Source organism: Dermacentor variabilis, chromosome 3 (assembly GCF_050947875.1).
Source record: "Dermacentor variabilis isolate Ectoservices chromosome 3, ASM5094787v1, whole genome shotgun sequence".
Lineage (NCBI taxonomy): Eukaryota > Metazoa > Arthropoda > Arachnida > Ixodida > Ixodidae > Dermacentor > Dermacentor variabilis.
In genome coordinates, this window is record NC_134570.1 from 105456631 (window position 1) to 105471078 (window position 14448).

The 14448-nt window shown below is 43.6% G+C and overlaps 2 protein-coding genes across 2 annotated transcripts; one reads left to right on the plus strand and one right to left on the minus strand.

Annotated features, from left to right (window-relative positions):
- Window positions 1–1744: 1744 nt before the first annotated feature.
- Window positions 1745–3056, minus strand: LOC142576132 (uncharacterized). Its single transcript, XM_075686093.1, has 2 exons — window positions 2560–3056; window positions 1745–2258 (listed from the first exon to the last, which is right to left on the minus strand). The coding sequence occupies exons 1-2, from the start codon at window positions 2832–2834 to the stop codon at window positions 2159–2161; spliced, it is 375 nt and encodes a 124-aa protein (XP_075542208.1). The 5' UTR covers window positions 2835–3056; the 3' UTR covers window positions 1745–2158.
- A 101-nt stretch (window positions 3057–3157) lies between these two features.
- Window positions 3158–14018, plus strand: slx1 (structure-specific endonuclease subunit SLX1). The gene is made up of 4 exons (XM_075686092.1): window positions 3158–3696; window positions 4497–4548; window positions 5089–5274; window positions 8832–14018. Exons 1-4 carry the CDS (start codon window positions 3530–3532, stop codon window positions 9186–9188), a joined length of 762 nt encoding a protein of 253 aa, XP_075542207.1. The 5' UTR covers window positions 3158–3529; the 3' UTR covers window positions 9189–14018.
- The last annotated feature ends 430 nt before the right edge of the window (window positions 14019–14448 follow it).

Sequence of the window (14448 nt, forward strand, 5' to 3'; positions counted from 1 at the left end):
CGGCAGGTAGGATACCCGCCTGTGTGCGTCTTTAAACGATATGTTCTCTTTGACCTTTATTGCCCCAGTTACTTTCAATTTCTTCCATGATGGGCAGGACCGCGAGTATGCGGCGTGCTCCCCGTCACAATTCACACAGCGTGCAGTGTTTTCGCAAATTTCAGAGGTGTGTTCTTGAGCACCACACTTAGCACAAGTCAATCCGCCTCGACAGTTCTGGGAACTGTGGCCGAATCATTGGTACTTAAACATCTCAGAGGATTAAGCACGTATGGCCTGACACGCATCTTGACATACCCGGCCTCAATGGTCTCGGGTAGCACACTTGTTCCAAAGGTAAGAATGATATGTTTGGTCTGAATTTCTTTTCCGTTGTGCCTCATCTTAACTCGTTTTACGTTAACCAGATTTTGTTTTTTCAGTCCTTGCAAAAGTTCTTCCTCAGTGAGCTCCATCATGTCGTCGTCTGATATTACACGTGGGTTGGTGCGTGTTCATGGTATGGTGTGGGGTGACCGTAACTGGGATTTGTCCAAAAGAAACTAAATTAGACAGCTTTTCATACTGCTTTCTAGCGCGGAGGTCCAAGAGGTGACCGCTGGCCAACTTCGTAGCCTGCGCCCTGGGCCTATACTTTCGGTCATACATTTAGAAACTAGAAGCGGTGAGATCGCCCCGACGGTCTTCTCTGGTTTATCACTGTGTACTACACGGTAGCGTGAGAAATTCTCTCTGGTGGCCAAGAAACTTGAAAACGTCTTCAGTGTGCCCCGTAGCTGGGGGCGATCTGGGTGCCATCTGGGGGTCGAGGGAATGAACTTGCCATGCATAGATTCTGCTTCGGCAGTAACGCCAGCCACCCACCATGGAGCCCAACGAGGGGACGCCGGAGAAAGCGTAAGACAAACGCTCCAGACGCCAGCTGTACGTTACTGCTATGACCTAATATGACAAACCTAGATTGGTTGTGTCACACACGGTTAATCCTCGCTGCCTAGAAAATCGGACGTTAAAGAGAAGACAGGAAAGATTGAAAGAGAAAGACGAAGAGAGAGGAAGACGGGAAAAAACAACTACAGATTTCCCCGGGGTTGGTAAGTCCTGGGGTGCCGTCTACGTGAAGCGGAGGCCAAAGAGGTGTGTGGCCTCCGCCGAGGGGCCATAAAGGCCCAAACGCTTAGCATCGGCTCAGCCCCCAGGATAGCTTTTTCCCTTCACACGGCTACACGCGGGAGGGTCCAACGCTCGTGTGCTCGGGTACGGGGTGCCTAAACACACCAAACGCCTGTCTACCCTAAAGACATTGTTATTGTGCACATGCTTTCCCCTGAGCGGCTGGAGCAAATTACTACAGATTTAGCTGAGCATTGATTATGACCCGCTTCATTAGTTTCACGCTCTTACGCGCTGCAGAGAACGTTAATTGCGCATTTTTCATAAGCGCATCCCGCAGAGACGTTAACGGCGCTCAGTGAGCTTTTGCTGCGGTAGTAGACTAGGTATGCTATCTAGACATGTTGTGCAGAACCACAGAGAAACCAAAGCGGACGCACTGCCACGCTCCGCTTAATCGGTTTGGCAGCGGAGAACAGCGTCCATGCCTTCTGCTGCAGGCATTGTGCGCAAGCGCACTACCGTGTTCGCTGAGCGGCTGACTGCAAAGCGTTAGCTAGGATATACATGTGTCGGAGTGGAGCGGACCACAAGCGCTCAGATAAACCTAATGAGGCAACATACGACAGTATTCGTTTTCCTTTGCATTTTTATTTTTCTCCTTAGTTTTACAGAGGGCAGAACAGCGTGAATGTGCTTCAATGCTCATGAGCAGCAGGACTTTTCTTTCTTCAACGCCACAAAATTTACGCGAGGAACACGGAGCCCACCAGCTACCAGACGGCTTCACTTCCCGCCCATCTGACACGGCATTCGGTGTACCGACCCAGACGAGCTGGAACACACAGGTCTTCCAACGCTCAGCAAGGTTGCCCGCTTCCTCCCGACTTGGAACTTTGTGCGCATACCCTGCAGTGTCGCCACTGGATTAGCCTTAAAATGAACAAGAAAAAAAATGTAGCATTGACCATTTAAGGAGTGAGTCGTCCCTTGTGGTCCTCGGCAGAAATGTGGACTGGTCGAAAAAGAAAGGAAAGAAGCTCGGTCAATGCTTGTCTTGTGCCCACTCTGCTGTCTTGAGAAGCAGAATCCACAATTGAAGCTGCTCCTCGCTGTCATAGGTTCCACGAACAAACTCCTCGTACCTGCAAGGTCGTACGTGCGATGATTAGCATATGGTACATATACCGTGGCAAGATATGGAAAAGACGCGCTGTGAGAGAATTCGAAAGCGCAGCGTTGGTGCGCGATTGGAGCGGAAATACATCATGGTTAACAGCATATGGAACCGACACCGCCTAACTAGAAGGTTTGCTGCTTAGAATATACTATAGTATGGAAAGTGCTCAATTGGCGCTCTTTCAAACTCCACCTCAGGCGTCGGATCGCGTGAAGTAGACAATAAGCCAAAGCAGCGACAACGACACGGTTGGCGGGCATACGTACTTATCTTCTGGCAGACACTTGAGTTGCATTAGCACATTCTTGAGGCACTGGCACAACTCGTCTTCCTCTGTGGGAAGGGTGAGGTAGCCCTTACTCGCCCCGGACGGATCCGTGCTGATGAGGACCCAGCGCAGCAGTTCCATGCGCTCACGGCTCGGCTGGAGGAAGAAGCGCCTGACGTCCTCGTTGTCGCCGCGAAGCTCCAGCGCGTCCAGCAACAGCGACACGTTGCGGCACTTGGCGAGTTCGGGCATGTCTCCAGATCCGCTGGCCATGACTTCGGCAAACGCTTTGTCCTTCTTTGTCCTTTAGGTGGTAGAAGCAAAAGGTTATCGACGCGCAGTCTTACCACGCGAGAGGTACTTCTTCCTTAATTGCCCCGCGACGCACGATGCGTTCGGCTGCGTGAACAGCAACACAATGGAATGGACCGAGAGGGACAGGACGACCCACGCGTCTTGGCAGAGAGACAATGCGGATGGAACGACACAATCGCGCAGTGTTCGAACGGTTCGAACGGGATCTCTTGCGCGAGCGACGCTGCACGCGCCCATCGTACGTGCATCGTGCTCGTGAACGAGTTCGATCGAGTAAAAGGTTTCGACATCACTTACTTTCGGAGCTTCTACGTTTATTCGACGTAGCGTGCCTCTCTTTTATTTACTCATTTATTTATTTAGCTGCCGTACTTTTAAATTATGTGACATTCAAAAGCAAAACTGAAAACAAAACTGAAACCAAACTAAAACTTCGTTTTTCGCCGATGGCGTCGCTGATGTCGTCTTACGTCATAACATAATACGAGGCGGGTAGATCGATTTCGAACGGGAGCGCAGGCATGCGATGTTCTGATGAAGTCGCGAAGCTCCTTTCGTAGTCATGACTGTCGACAAACATCAAGGAGCACAGCGCATCACTTCCAGAAACTTTCATTTTGTCTTCAAATGTCTGTACTAAATGCCCTCGCGGCATGGAGGTCGAGCAGTTTTACGGTTGCTACCTACTCTACTGCACTAATCCCAAGTACAAGGGGCACACTTACATCGGATTCACAGTCGACCCAAACAGGCGGATTAAGCAGCACAATAAGGGATTCAAGGCCGGAGGAGCATGGCGCACGAGCCGTAAAGGTCCATGGTGAGCCGAGATTGTTCAAAAAAGACCAGCTCCAAAAGCGGTTACCTTCGTCTGTGCATATGACATGCGAATCGTATCCATGGTCAGCAGCTTTACTCTCGACGTTATCAAGAGTGAAGTTACTCGACTTGTAATGTTAAAGAGTGAGGCTTGTGTGAGCAAGATCACGAAATAGCGCTCCTTGGGCTGGCGCCGTTAACTTCCAGATCCATGTCACATACTAAATGCCATTTTCGAGGTGTACCTAATCTCCTTTCTTCTTTGCTTATTATACGTATAATTCGCAGAGAAAACTGCCAAAGTTAACCTTGCTCACGCCTGAAATCACAAATATAGGTGCTGGCCTTTTTCTTATTCGTAATATGGTGACAGAGTATGAAAATAAACCAGTTATACTGGTTAAGCATTTTCACCTGTTATGCTGCTTTTAATAGTGCAACTATGCTGCAACTTGCATAATGCATGCTGGTACTACGGTTTGAGAGCACGACGTGCATGCAATAGAGCATGCTGGTTAATACAGTTTGGGAACACGACGGTTATGACACTCTGTTATAATCACATTGTTCTCAATATATAGGTTGACAATTAAATGTCACAGAATCTCGTTTAATGCTGTATATAACTGCACAGCTCGCTAAGTGTACGTGCCACGAGCACGTTTTTGTTTTGTTTCTGTTGGTGACAAACGAAAACTTATTCCCACATTATGTACGACACAGAAATATAAACTGACGAGACACTAATACGTCAATATATGTGAGGAGATCTAATACTATGTCGCATTTTCATTGTTTCAGGGACATGGCACTGATTGTACATGGCTTCCCAAATGAGATATCCGCCCTGCGTGTACGTCTTTCTACATTGTGTGCCTTTTGTGACTAGACATACAGCATTATGATAAAAACTAGAAGTGTGAGCACCTATACAGCAACATAGTGTGTACACATGAAGAATAAGCACACTACAAATGACCTTGGGACTCGTTCCTTAGTTACCGCTTTTTCAAACAAGCATGGGCTTTATAATCATCAAGGCTGCTTTCTTGCTTCATTGTTTACTCTGCTACACTTTTTACTAGTGAATGCCACCTTGCTCTATCATTTACATCTAAAATACCTCCTTTGGTTAGCGTATATAGCTGTGTACTTATTTGAAGGACAAGGAGAAAATTGTACATTCACTGAAAGCTCTAATGGACTCTTCAGTACAAAAATATTTGAAGTTCCACATCTGAGTGCCCTTTTTTGTCATGCTGGACCTACCCGTATGCTAATAGCTAATATCATACATTTCTTGGAATATGATACATGCAGAGTGCAATTCATACAGCTGATACTCATTTTAAATGGCCTCAAATTTCACATTGTGTTTATTTCTAAACTGCAGTTTGAGTGGGCTTGGCAGCACCCAGAGCGATCTCGCCGGCTCAGCCACGTGGGGAAGAAGCTTCGCACAGAAAGCCGATTCGCATATGCTTTCAGGGTCGTCTCTAATATGCTCAGAGCTGTCCCATGGGTTAGACTGCCACTTACAATTCAATGGCTCATTGAAGACTATCAGCTAGACTTCCAGGTGAGTGTCAACCTTGCGCATAGGTTCAACTGATGCAAATTTTGCAAGGAGGCACGGCAGCTTGAAGCAGCTTGGCTTCATAAAAAGGCTTGTGAGCGGGACCAGGATAATGTAAAACTGTTCCACCATGTTTCTCCAAATCTCCCATTAGCCCTCTGGGATTGGTCAAAATATCTTGTGCTATGCTTGGGCAAAAAAATGTTGTCTACTCCCAAAGGGCTAATTGCTGATTTGGTACGAAAACGGAGAAGAATAGTTTTATGTTATCCCATCCCAGCACTTCATAAGCAGGAAAAGTCGGCACAAAAAACAAAATATTGTTTAATATCAGACTTAGTGCAGACTCTGCAACATGCAAGTACAAAGCTAAGCGTGCGAAATAAGTCAAACGACTTATCAACACTCATATCAAAGAGTGTCACACATTTTATATCAATGAAATGAGGTCCAAGGCACTGCAGCAGAACTGATAGTTGGGCGAGTTGGTACAATTGTTGGCACAATTGACAAGGACAAGCACTCGTGTGTGCCTCCTTCACTGTGTCCTTGTCGATTGTGCGCGCAAAAATATTTTACTATGAGGTCCAAGGCCATCGCTGACCCTGGCGAGCGCACTCTGCATGCATATGCACTGCCTACAGTTGTGCATAGCAGCATGTCTCTTGAGCTGTTCCATTGCTTGCTTACAAAGCCTTCAACGTCACACTTTCTTTGGAACGTGTGTAACATCACATGAAGAGTCTTTTGCAAAGACTGCACCCACTGAATTATGCATACTTGTAAGCATAGCACTGTCATGTAGTGACGGTTGTGCATTAATCGCTTCTGTCAGCAGCTGACGTGATTTCGGTAATATCCAAAAGCTGTGCATAACGCACTGTATCAGCTGATGCTGATTATCGTGTCATGCTTATGGGTACCACAAATGACTGCAGAATGAGTGGGATTGATTATGGCAAGTTTCAGGAAGCAAACAATTATTTAGGTTTGCAAAACATTCCACACCTATCCTACACCAGAGATTAACTTCAGGTGATTGGCTTAGGAATTGCTACTTTATATAAACAACGAGAAGAAAGGGGGTTAACCGAGGGGCCCGATTTTTATTAGTCATATCATAAGAAGCCAACAAACACTGACACCAAGGACAACACAGGGGAAATTACTTGTGGTTAGTAAATTCAATAATGAAACGATAAATTAGTGGCAATTAAAGTGGATGAGTTGCTGAAAACTTCCAGAGGGAAGTTTTCAAAGACGATATCTGTCAGTTGTCACTCGGGAATGCCATTAACAAGAATTCCGTGCTGACAGATCTGCATCGATCCTTTGGTTCCAAAGGAGAACTTTGCCTTGGCAGACGACTTGAATAAATGGATGGTACCTGCCAGGAGAAGCACCATGTCATTCATCGATGTAAGCATGCATTTACAAGACTGATTATGACACATGCACACTGCTGTGTTTTACATGGTAACATGTCAAGCACAATGATGCAAGTGTGCATGGCAATATGCTAGGCTAGGCAATAGGCCAAAAGAGGGATCAATGATTGTTTTTTTTGTTCAAACAACACAATGCAAAACCAACAGATGTGAATTATGCTCCTTTGCCTGTAGACAGGATCAGAATGCCTCGACGCTTCAAACATGTGGGAGTAGATTTTGCAAGCCCCCTTTACACAAAATAAAAGGAGCTTGAGTATGGCGCCGCTAAGTCTTTCGTTTTGCTTTTCACTTGTGTGAGTACCAGAGCAGTGCACCTTGAACTGACCAGTGGCCTGTCAACAGTGGCCTGTCAACAGTGGCCTTCCTCGCGTTTTGCCGATTTCTATTGCGCAGAGGAGTTCCTCTTACTGTCTATTCTGACAGCGCCTTGGCATTCAAAAGAGCATCACGGGACTTGCAAGACTTCTGGAGCATTATGAAGGGCTCACCTTTTTCCACTTTCCTTGCTTCCCATCGCATCAAATGGAAGTTCATTGTACTGAGTGCGGGGGGGGAGGGGGTAGGAGAGATTGCTAGGGTCAGTGAAGTCAGTGCTACACAAGCCACTTGGAAAACACACGCTTTATAGCGAAGAGCTAACAACATTACTGGTGGAAGTGGAGGCTGTAATTCTGGACCACTAGCCTATTACGTACACGAACGCCAGAGAACTTGCTGTGATCTGTCCAGAAATTTTTTTTAGTCATAAAATCTTTGTTGGCTGAACTGGAGTACGGTGGCGAGGAATGCCAGAGCTGAATTTTACAGACAAGCCAAGAAGACCTCATTAAAAGACTACAATATAGGAATGAGCTTCCCAAACACCTGTGGCTCATTGGAAGAAAGAGTATCCACTCGAACTTCGTTCGCTTCATCATTACTCAGCAGCGACAAATAAAGGCTTAAAGGTGGACGACATAGTGATTGCCTCACGATGCATTTGGTCACTTCAAAGAATGGCCAAGGTCTATCCTGGACATGACGAATTGGTAAGAGCCTGCCAAGTTCAGACACGGGACGGGAAATTAACAAGGCCTGTGCAAAAACTGTACAAACAAGAGATGACATCTGTTTTTTTGGGCCGGCAGACTGTATTAAAAAAATGCTCTAAAAAAGAATGGGCGCTTGTAGAGAAGAGGGAAGGAGGATGAAGTTCGAGGGGAGCCTTGGTGTTCAAGTCAGTCTCTTGCATTTTTTAATAAAAGGAACATGATTGAATGCCCAACACTTCTTGTGTGAAAAGGAAATTTTGAGACGCAAAGAAATTTATTATTAGGATTATTATTATTAGTAGTAGTAGTAGTATTGTTAATAAGCATCTGGTGCAGTCACCATCATCATCAATTGCCATCTCAGTCAGACCCCCCACCCCTGAGAAAATGGAAACCAGCAGCACAACTACGTTTTAGCGCAGCCCAACTGTCTGTGCACGAGAGAGAAAGGCACCCCAACCACGGAAGTTGGCACGTGGCCCATTCTTGTTTCTGTACCCTTTGCTAGACAAGAAGTTCTTGTTGGTCTAAATTATACAGCGTATCTATAGCTGATATCTTAGTTGAGATTAATATTAAGGTTAAGTGAAGTTGGACACGACATATAATGTACAGAGCAGACAACCGGTTGTCTGTTAGGGTAGCAGAATGCGTGTACAAAGGGAAGAAAAATGCAGCGAGGCCAGCAGGGGATCTGGTCGTGCCTCAAAATTAGGAAATTTACTGGCCTAGGATGGAATTGGCTCGTATAAGATAGTAAGGGTAATTTGAGATTGATAGAAGAAGCCTTCGTATTGTAGCAAACACAAAATATGCTGATGGTCAAGTCCAGCTTCACTTCCAGCTACTCAGGAAAGCCTTTCTGGTTTCTTTTTCTCCACTTAGTGCATGACGTGCTTGCTTCACTTGACCTGAGGTCAATAGACAATAGTGCATTTAGTCATTTCCAAATTAACTTGTAAGAAATGGCTGTTGGTGTGTTGCTTACGTCAAAAGGCTTTAGAACGTGTGGGAGCTGCAAAAAAAGAACAAGAAAAAAAACTCTGGTCTGCGGTGCATTGCTGCTATACCTTCACAGCCCGACTTGAACCCACCACTCCACATGGCCATCGCATACGGACCAGTCAAGGCTGTTCGTGCTCCTGCCATTCGTGAATCTGTTCACGGTGCCCTCTCAGTACCAACGTGCACGGTGTGTGGCGAGCTGGTTGAGCGCAGAAGAAGCTTGGTCGAGTGCCCGTACCCCGAATGCAGCACTGTTTCTCACCTCTGCTGTCTTGCTAAGATTTTCCTCAAGAACGAGTGCAATCAGACCATACCCGTGAGTGGCTATTGCCCCGGCTGCAACAACTGGTTGCTTTGGGGTGAACTGGTACGTCACAACAGGCGCAACTACATGAAGTCGAAAGCTGTACCCCAGACTGTTGGATATTGAGTGAAATGATAGGCCAAACCAATGACTCACTCTATAGATAAAGCATGACTTACCTCACCGGCACCAAACGTAATTAGACGCTCAATGGCTGCTCTGGCTGGCCACTTGAAGTGTGACTGAGTGCCACGTCATGCTTCATCCATGGACTGTGCTGACAATTTCGTTCACCGTGTGATTGCGCTTTTAGTGTTGTCATCTTGTTGTGTGTTGTACATAGAAATCACTTGAGACTTTTTAGAGAAATGATTTTGGCAGACCATGCATTGACCGATGATTTGCTCGTTTTAGTACCATTATTTTTATTACGCTACATACATAGCTTACAATTAACTCCTTAGACAAATTATTTTTAACAGATGGTGCAAATGACTGATGGTTTCGTTGTGCCATTACCATTCTATTATGCATTTACTTTGGTTGCATATGTAATGCATTTTAGAGAAATGGTTTTAACTCCGCGGTGAAGCGACTCACGGTTTTGTTGCAGTGATGTTTTATATATATATATGCACATAGTATACACTAATCTAAAGTTATTAGTCCATATTGTACTACTATGTAGGAGTCTAAACAAGACAAAGATTTCGCAGGAAAATGAAAACTTGAGGTGCTCAACAGTGTCCAAACTAGGATGTGCGAATTGTAGCTGGCGAGATTGCAAGGCATATCCACTTGGAACAAATTCTGAGGATGACACCAGTTTCAGGATATGTGTCATTAAATTTGAGGTAAAAATGAACCGCTGTTCCACCTACCTTTTCAATGAATTGCCGTTTTTGTCCATTTAAGCACTAACTGGAACACTAATGTATTCCATCGCACACTTTTGGAATCATTATGTTGAAACTGGTGTCACTTTCAGAATTAATTCCAAGTAAATACACCATGCAAACTCTATGGCTGCAATTCGTAAATTGCAGCATATGCTGTATATTAGTTAGTTCAAACATAATTAGTAGAATGTTGTTAATTAGTTGGTTATCGCATTTTGGTTTGTTGTACAAGTGATGTCCGCCTCTACAAATAATCCAACTCTAGGACAATAATTGTTACGGGCAATATTAAGGATTTTTTGGCAGCCTGCTCAAAAACACCCAGTATATTGGGTGATTATTTTTTAAGTTTTACGGAATTTTTGAAAGATCACCTGTTGCTGATACATAGCATAATTCTGGTCCTTGAGCTAGATTATTCAGAGAGGCAGACAGTACTTCCATGAAAACTTGAAACACATATTCCACGAATTGACAACGGATCACTAATTAAATATTTATTTCATTACCTTACAGCACATATGATAACTTACTAATTGTAGCCAGAGTTTACAAGGCGTATCCACTTGGAATAAATTTCCAGAATAACGCCAGATTGGAGCTACGCGCCATCAAACTTGCCACAAAAATCCACTGTTCCACTTACATTTTAAACAGAATGCTGTCTTATGCAGTGAAACACTGGTGCGCTGCTGCGCACGAGGTCACGGGATCAAATCCCGACCGCGGCGACTGCATTTCAATGTGGGCGAAATGTAAAAGACACGCCCCTTGTCCTGTGCTGTGGGGCCATGTTAAAGAACCCGACGTGGTCAAAATTAATCCGGAGTCCCCCACTACGGCGTGCCTCCTGATCTAATCGTGGTTTTGGCAAGTAGTACCCCAAAATTTAAATTTAAGTTAGACTATTCTGCAGTGTTTGTAAACCGTAACTTGTTCTGTATGTTATCATTTTTCATGGTTCTGTGCTGTGCGTCTGATAATTTGTTATATTTCTTTTGTTCTAGGAAAGAGACTGTTCGCATGTTTGTAACTTCCATCTTAAATGTTTTACAAAGAATATAATCAAACAATTCTGTCACAAGTAAGACATCATATTTGATGAATAGCCTGTCAGTGCAATAATACATAGGCACGTTTTCAGCAGTCCTAAGGAATTTTTTTTGTGATTTATGAATCTTATGCAAATTTTTATGCATCATGGTTGCCCAGACTAAATGGGAGTAATTAACTCTACAGTAAAACAAGTCTTTTAAATGAGTATCACAATGTTAGATTGCAGTGTGTGGCATTTGCGGTAAGTAACACCAAGCATTTGTGCCAGCTTGGTCAGCATAAGATCAACGTGGACATTCCATGACATATTTTCTTGCAATTCGATGCCTGACGTCTTATCATCATCGGCAGCAGCCTATTTTATGTCCACTGCAGGGCGAAGACCTCTCCCTGCAAAATCCAATTACCCCTGTCCTGCACCAACCGATTCCAGCTAGCGCCTGCAAATTTCTTAATTTCATCACCCCAACTGTAGTCTTCTGCTGTCCTCAACTGTGCTACCCTTCTCTTGGCACCCATTCTGTAACCCTAATGGTCCAACGGTTATCTAACCGGCGCATTACATGACCTGCCCAGCTCGATGTTTTCCTCTTGATGACAATTAGAATATAGTCTATACCCGTTTGCTCTCTGATCAAAATGACTCTCTTTCTGTCTCTCAACGTTATGCCTAGCACTATTCGTTCCATCGCTCTTTGTGCGGTCCTTAACTTGTTCTGAAGCTTCTTTGTCAGTCTCCAAGTTCCTGCCCCATACGTCAGCACCGGTACAATGCATTGATTGTACACCTTTCTTTTTAATGATAATGGTAAGCTTCCAGTCAGGATCTGACAATGTCTGCCAAATGCTTTCCAACCCATTTTTATCCTTCTGTAAATTTCCTTTTCATGATCAGGGTCCCCTGTGGGTAATTGACCTAGGTGAACATATTCCTTGACAGACTCTAGAGGCTGACTGGCGATCCTGAACTCTTGTTTCCTTTCCCAGCTATTGATCATTATCTTTGCCTTCCGCATATTAATATTCAACCCCACTCTTATACCCTCTCTGTTAAGGTCCTAAATCATTTGTTGTAACTCGTCCCCAGTGTTGCTGAACAGGACAACGTCATCTGCAAATCGAAGGTTGCTGAGATATTCGCCATTGATCCTTACTCCTAAGCCTTCCCAGTTTAATAGCTTGAATATTTCTTCCAAGCACACAGTGAATAGCATTGGAGAGATTGTGCTTCGTTGTCTGACTACTATATTTACAGGTATCTTCTTGTTTTATTGTGTAGAATTAAGGTTGCTGTAGAATCTCTATAGATAGTTTCCAAGATATTTCGTACTCCTTGATTGAGACATTGCGTACTCCTTGATTACGCTATGCCTCTATGACTGCTGGTATCTCGACTGAATCAAATGCCTTTTTGTAATCTATGAAAGCCATATAGAGAGGCTGATTGTACTCTGTGGATTTCTTGATTACCTGATTGATGTCATGGATGTGATTCATTGTAGAGTATCCCTTCGGGAAACCTGCCTGTTCCCTTTGTTGACTAAAGTCCAGTGTTGCCCTTATTCTATTCGAGATTATCTTGACGAATATTTTGTATAATATTGGAAGTAAGCTAATGGGCCTATAATTTTTCAATTCTTTAACGTCTCCCTTTTTGTGGATTAGTATAATGTTGGCATTGTTCCAGTTCTCTGGGACTCTTGAAGTCGATAGACAGTTTGTATAAAGGGCCGCTAGTTTTTAAAGCATTATGTCTCCACCATCTTTGATTAAACCGACTGGTAGTCCATCTTCTCCTGCCGCTTTTCCCCTTTTCATGTCTTGCAAGGCCCTTCAAACTTCATCACTAGTTACAGAAGGAGCCTCTGCAGCCTGTTCATTACTACTTCGAATGGAGGTATCGTGGCTGCTTTGGGTACTGTACAGGTCAGTATAGAATTCTTCCACTGCTTTTACTATATCTTTGAGATTGCTAAGGATATTACTCTGCCTATCTTTCAGTGCATACATCATGGTTTGTCCGATGCCTAGTTTCCTTCTCGCTGTTTTGAGGCTGCATCCATTTTTGACTGCTTCCTCAGTTTTTCCGACGCTATAATTTCGAATAACCCTTATTTTCTCCTTGTTCGTTAGTTTTGACAGTTCCGCGGATTCTATCTGATCTCTTGAGTTGTAGTACACTTTCGTTTTACATCGTTTCATTATTAGGTCCTTTGTTACTTGGGAGAGCTTACCTACTGGTTGCCTTGGTGCCTTACCTCCTACTTCAATTGCTGCTTCTGAAGCCAGCCTCGTTACGGTTTCATTCATTACCTCTATATCATCGTCATCTCTCTGTTCTAAGGCTGCATATTTGTTTGCAAGTGCCAACCTGAATTGGTCTGCTTTTTACCCTTACTGCGTCTAGGCGGGCCTGTTTCTTCTTGACCAATTTTACTCTTTCTCTCTTCAAATTGAGGTAGGGCACAATTTCAATGTGCATTGATCTTAATAAAACAGATTTATTAGTGGATATACTCTTGTCTTTGGATCAAAATACTACCGCTTTGGTTTTTGCCAATATTAATCTGAAAAGCTATTGCATTGGTCCATTCATGTAATTTTATTAAAAGCGAGTTTGCTGCATCGATTGACTCATCAACTGACTTACTCATTAAAAACAAACAGGTATCGTCCATGTACATAATGAATTTGCTGCTTGCACCAACTTTGAAAATATAGTTAATGAATGTATTAAATAAAAACAGGCTTAAAATATTCCCTTGTAGTACATCTGAAGATACAGGAAGCTAATCGGAAAGTGAATCATTAAGTGAGATGGTTGCGTGGAAGTAATGTATGAGAGATGCAGGCTTTCCACGTATGCCATACCGGTCAAATTTTCTGATCAAATTGTCATGATTAATGTTGTCAAAAGCTTTTGACAGGTCCACAAATATTCAGAGTATAATATTTCCATCTTCTAATTGGGAAAGTATGTGTTGTTTTTGAGAGAGCAGAGTGTGCTGGGAGGGGGGGGGGGGTACTGAGGCCTTTACGAAAACCATATTGGGAGTTTCATCAGAGGTTTCATCAACTCAGTAAAACGTTTTCAAATAACTTTCTCGAATATTTCAGAAAAAACAGGTAGTAAAGAGATTGGGTGATAGTTTCCCAATGTCATTATTATTGCCTTTCTTAAACAAAACTGTTATACATGCACTCTGCATACTTTGGGTAAAATAGCTTTACTCAAACAAAGATTAATGATATGCCTAATGCATGGTACTGTGAGATCAGTTACATACTTTTGGCTTTATTTGAAGGTGCCATGAATGTCTCTGGCTTTGCTATCTGATATATTGTATACTACATTAACTACCTCACATTCAAGCACAAGATATAAGAACAATGAACTATTATTTATTGATATGGCTTCAAGGTTATTATTA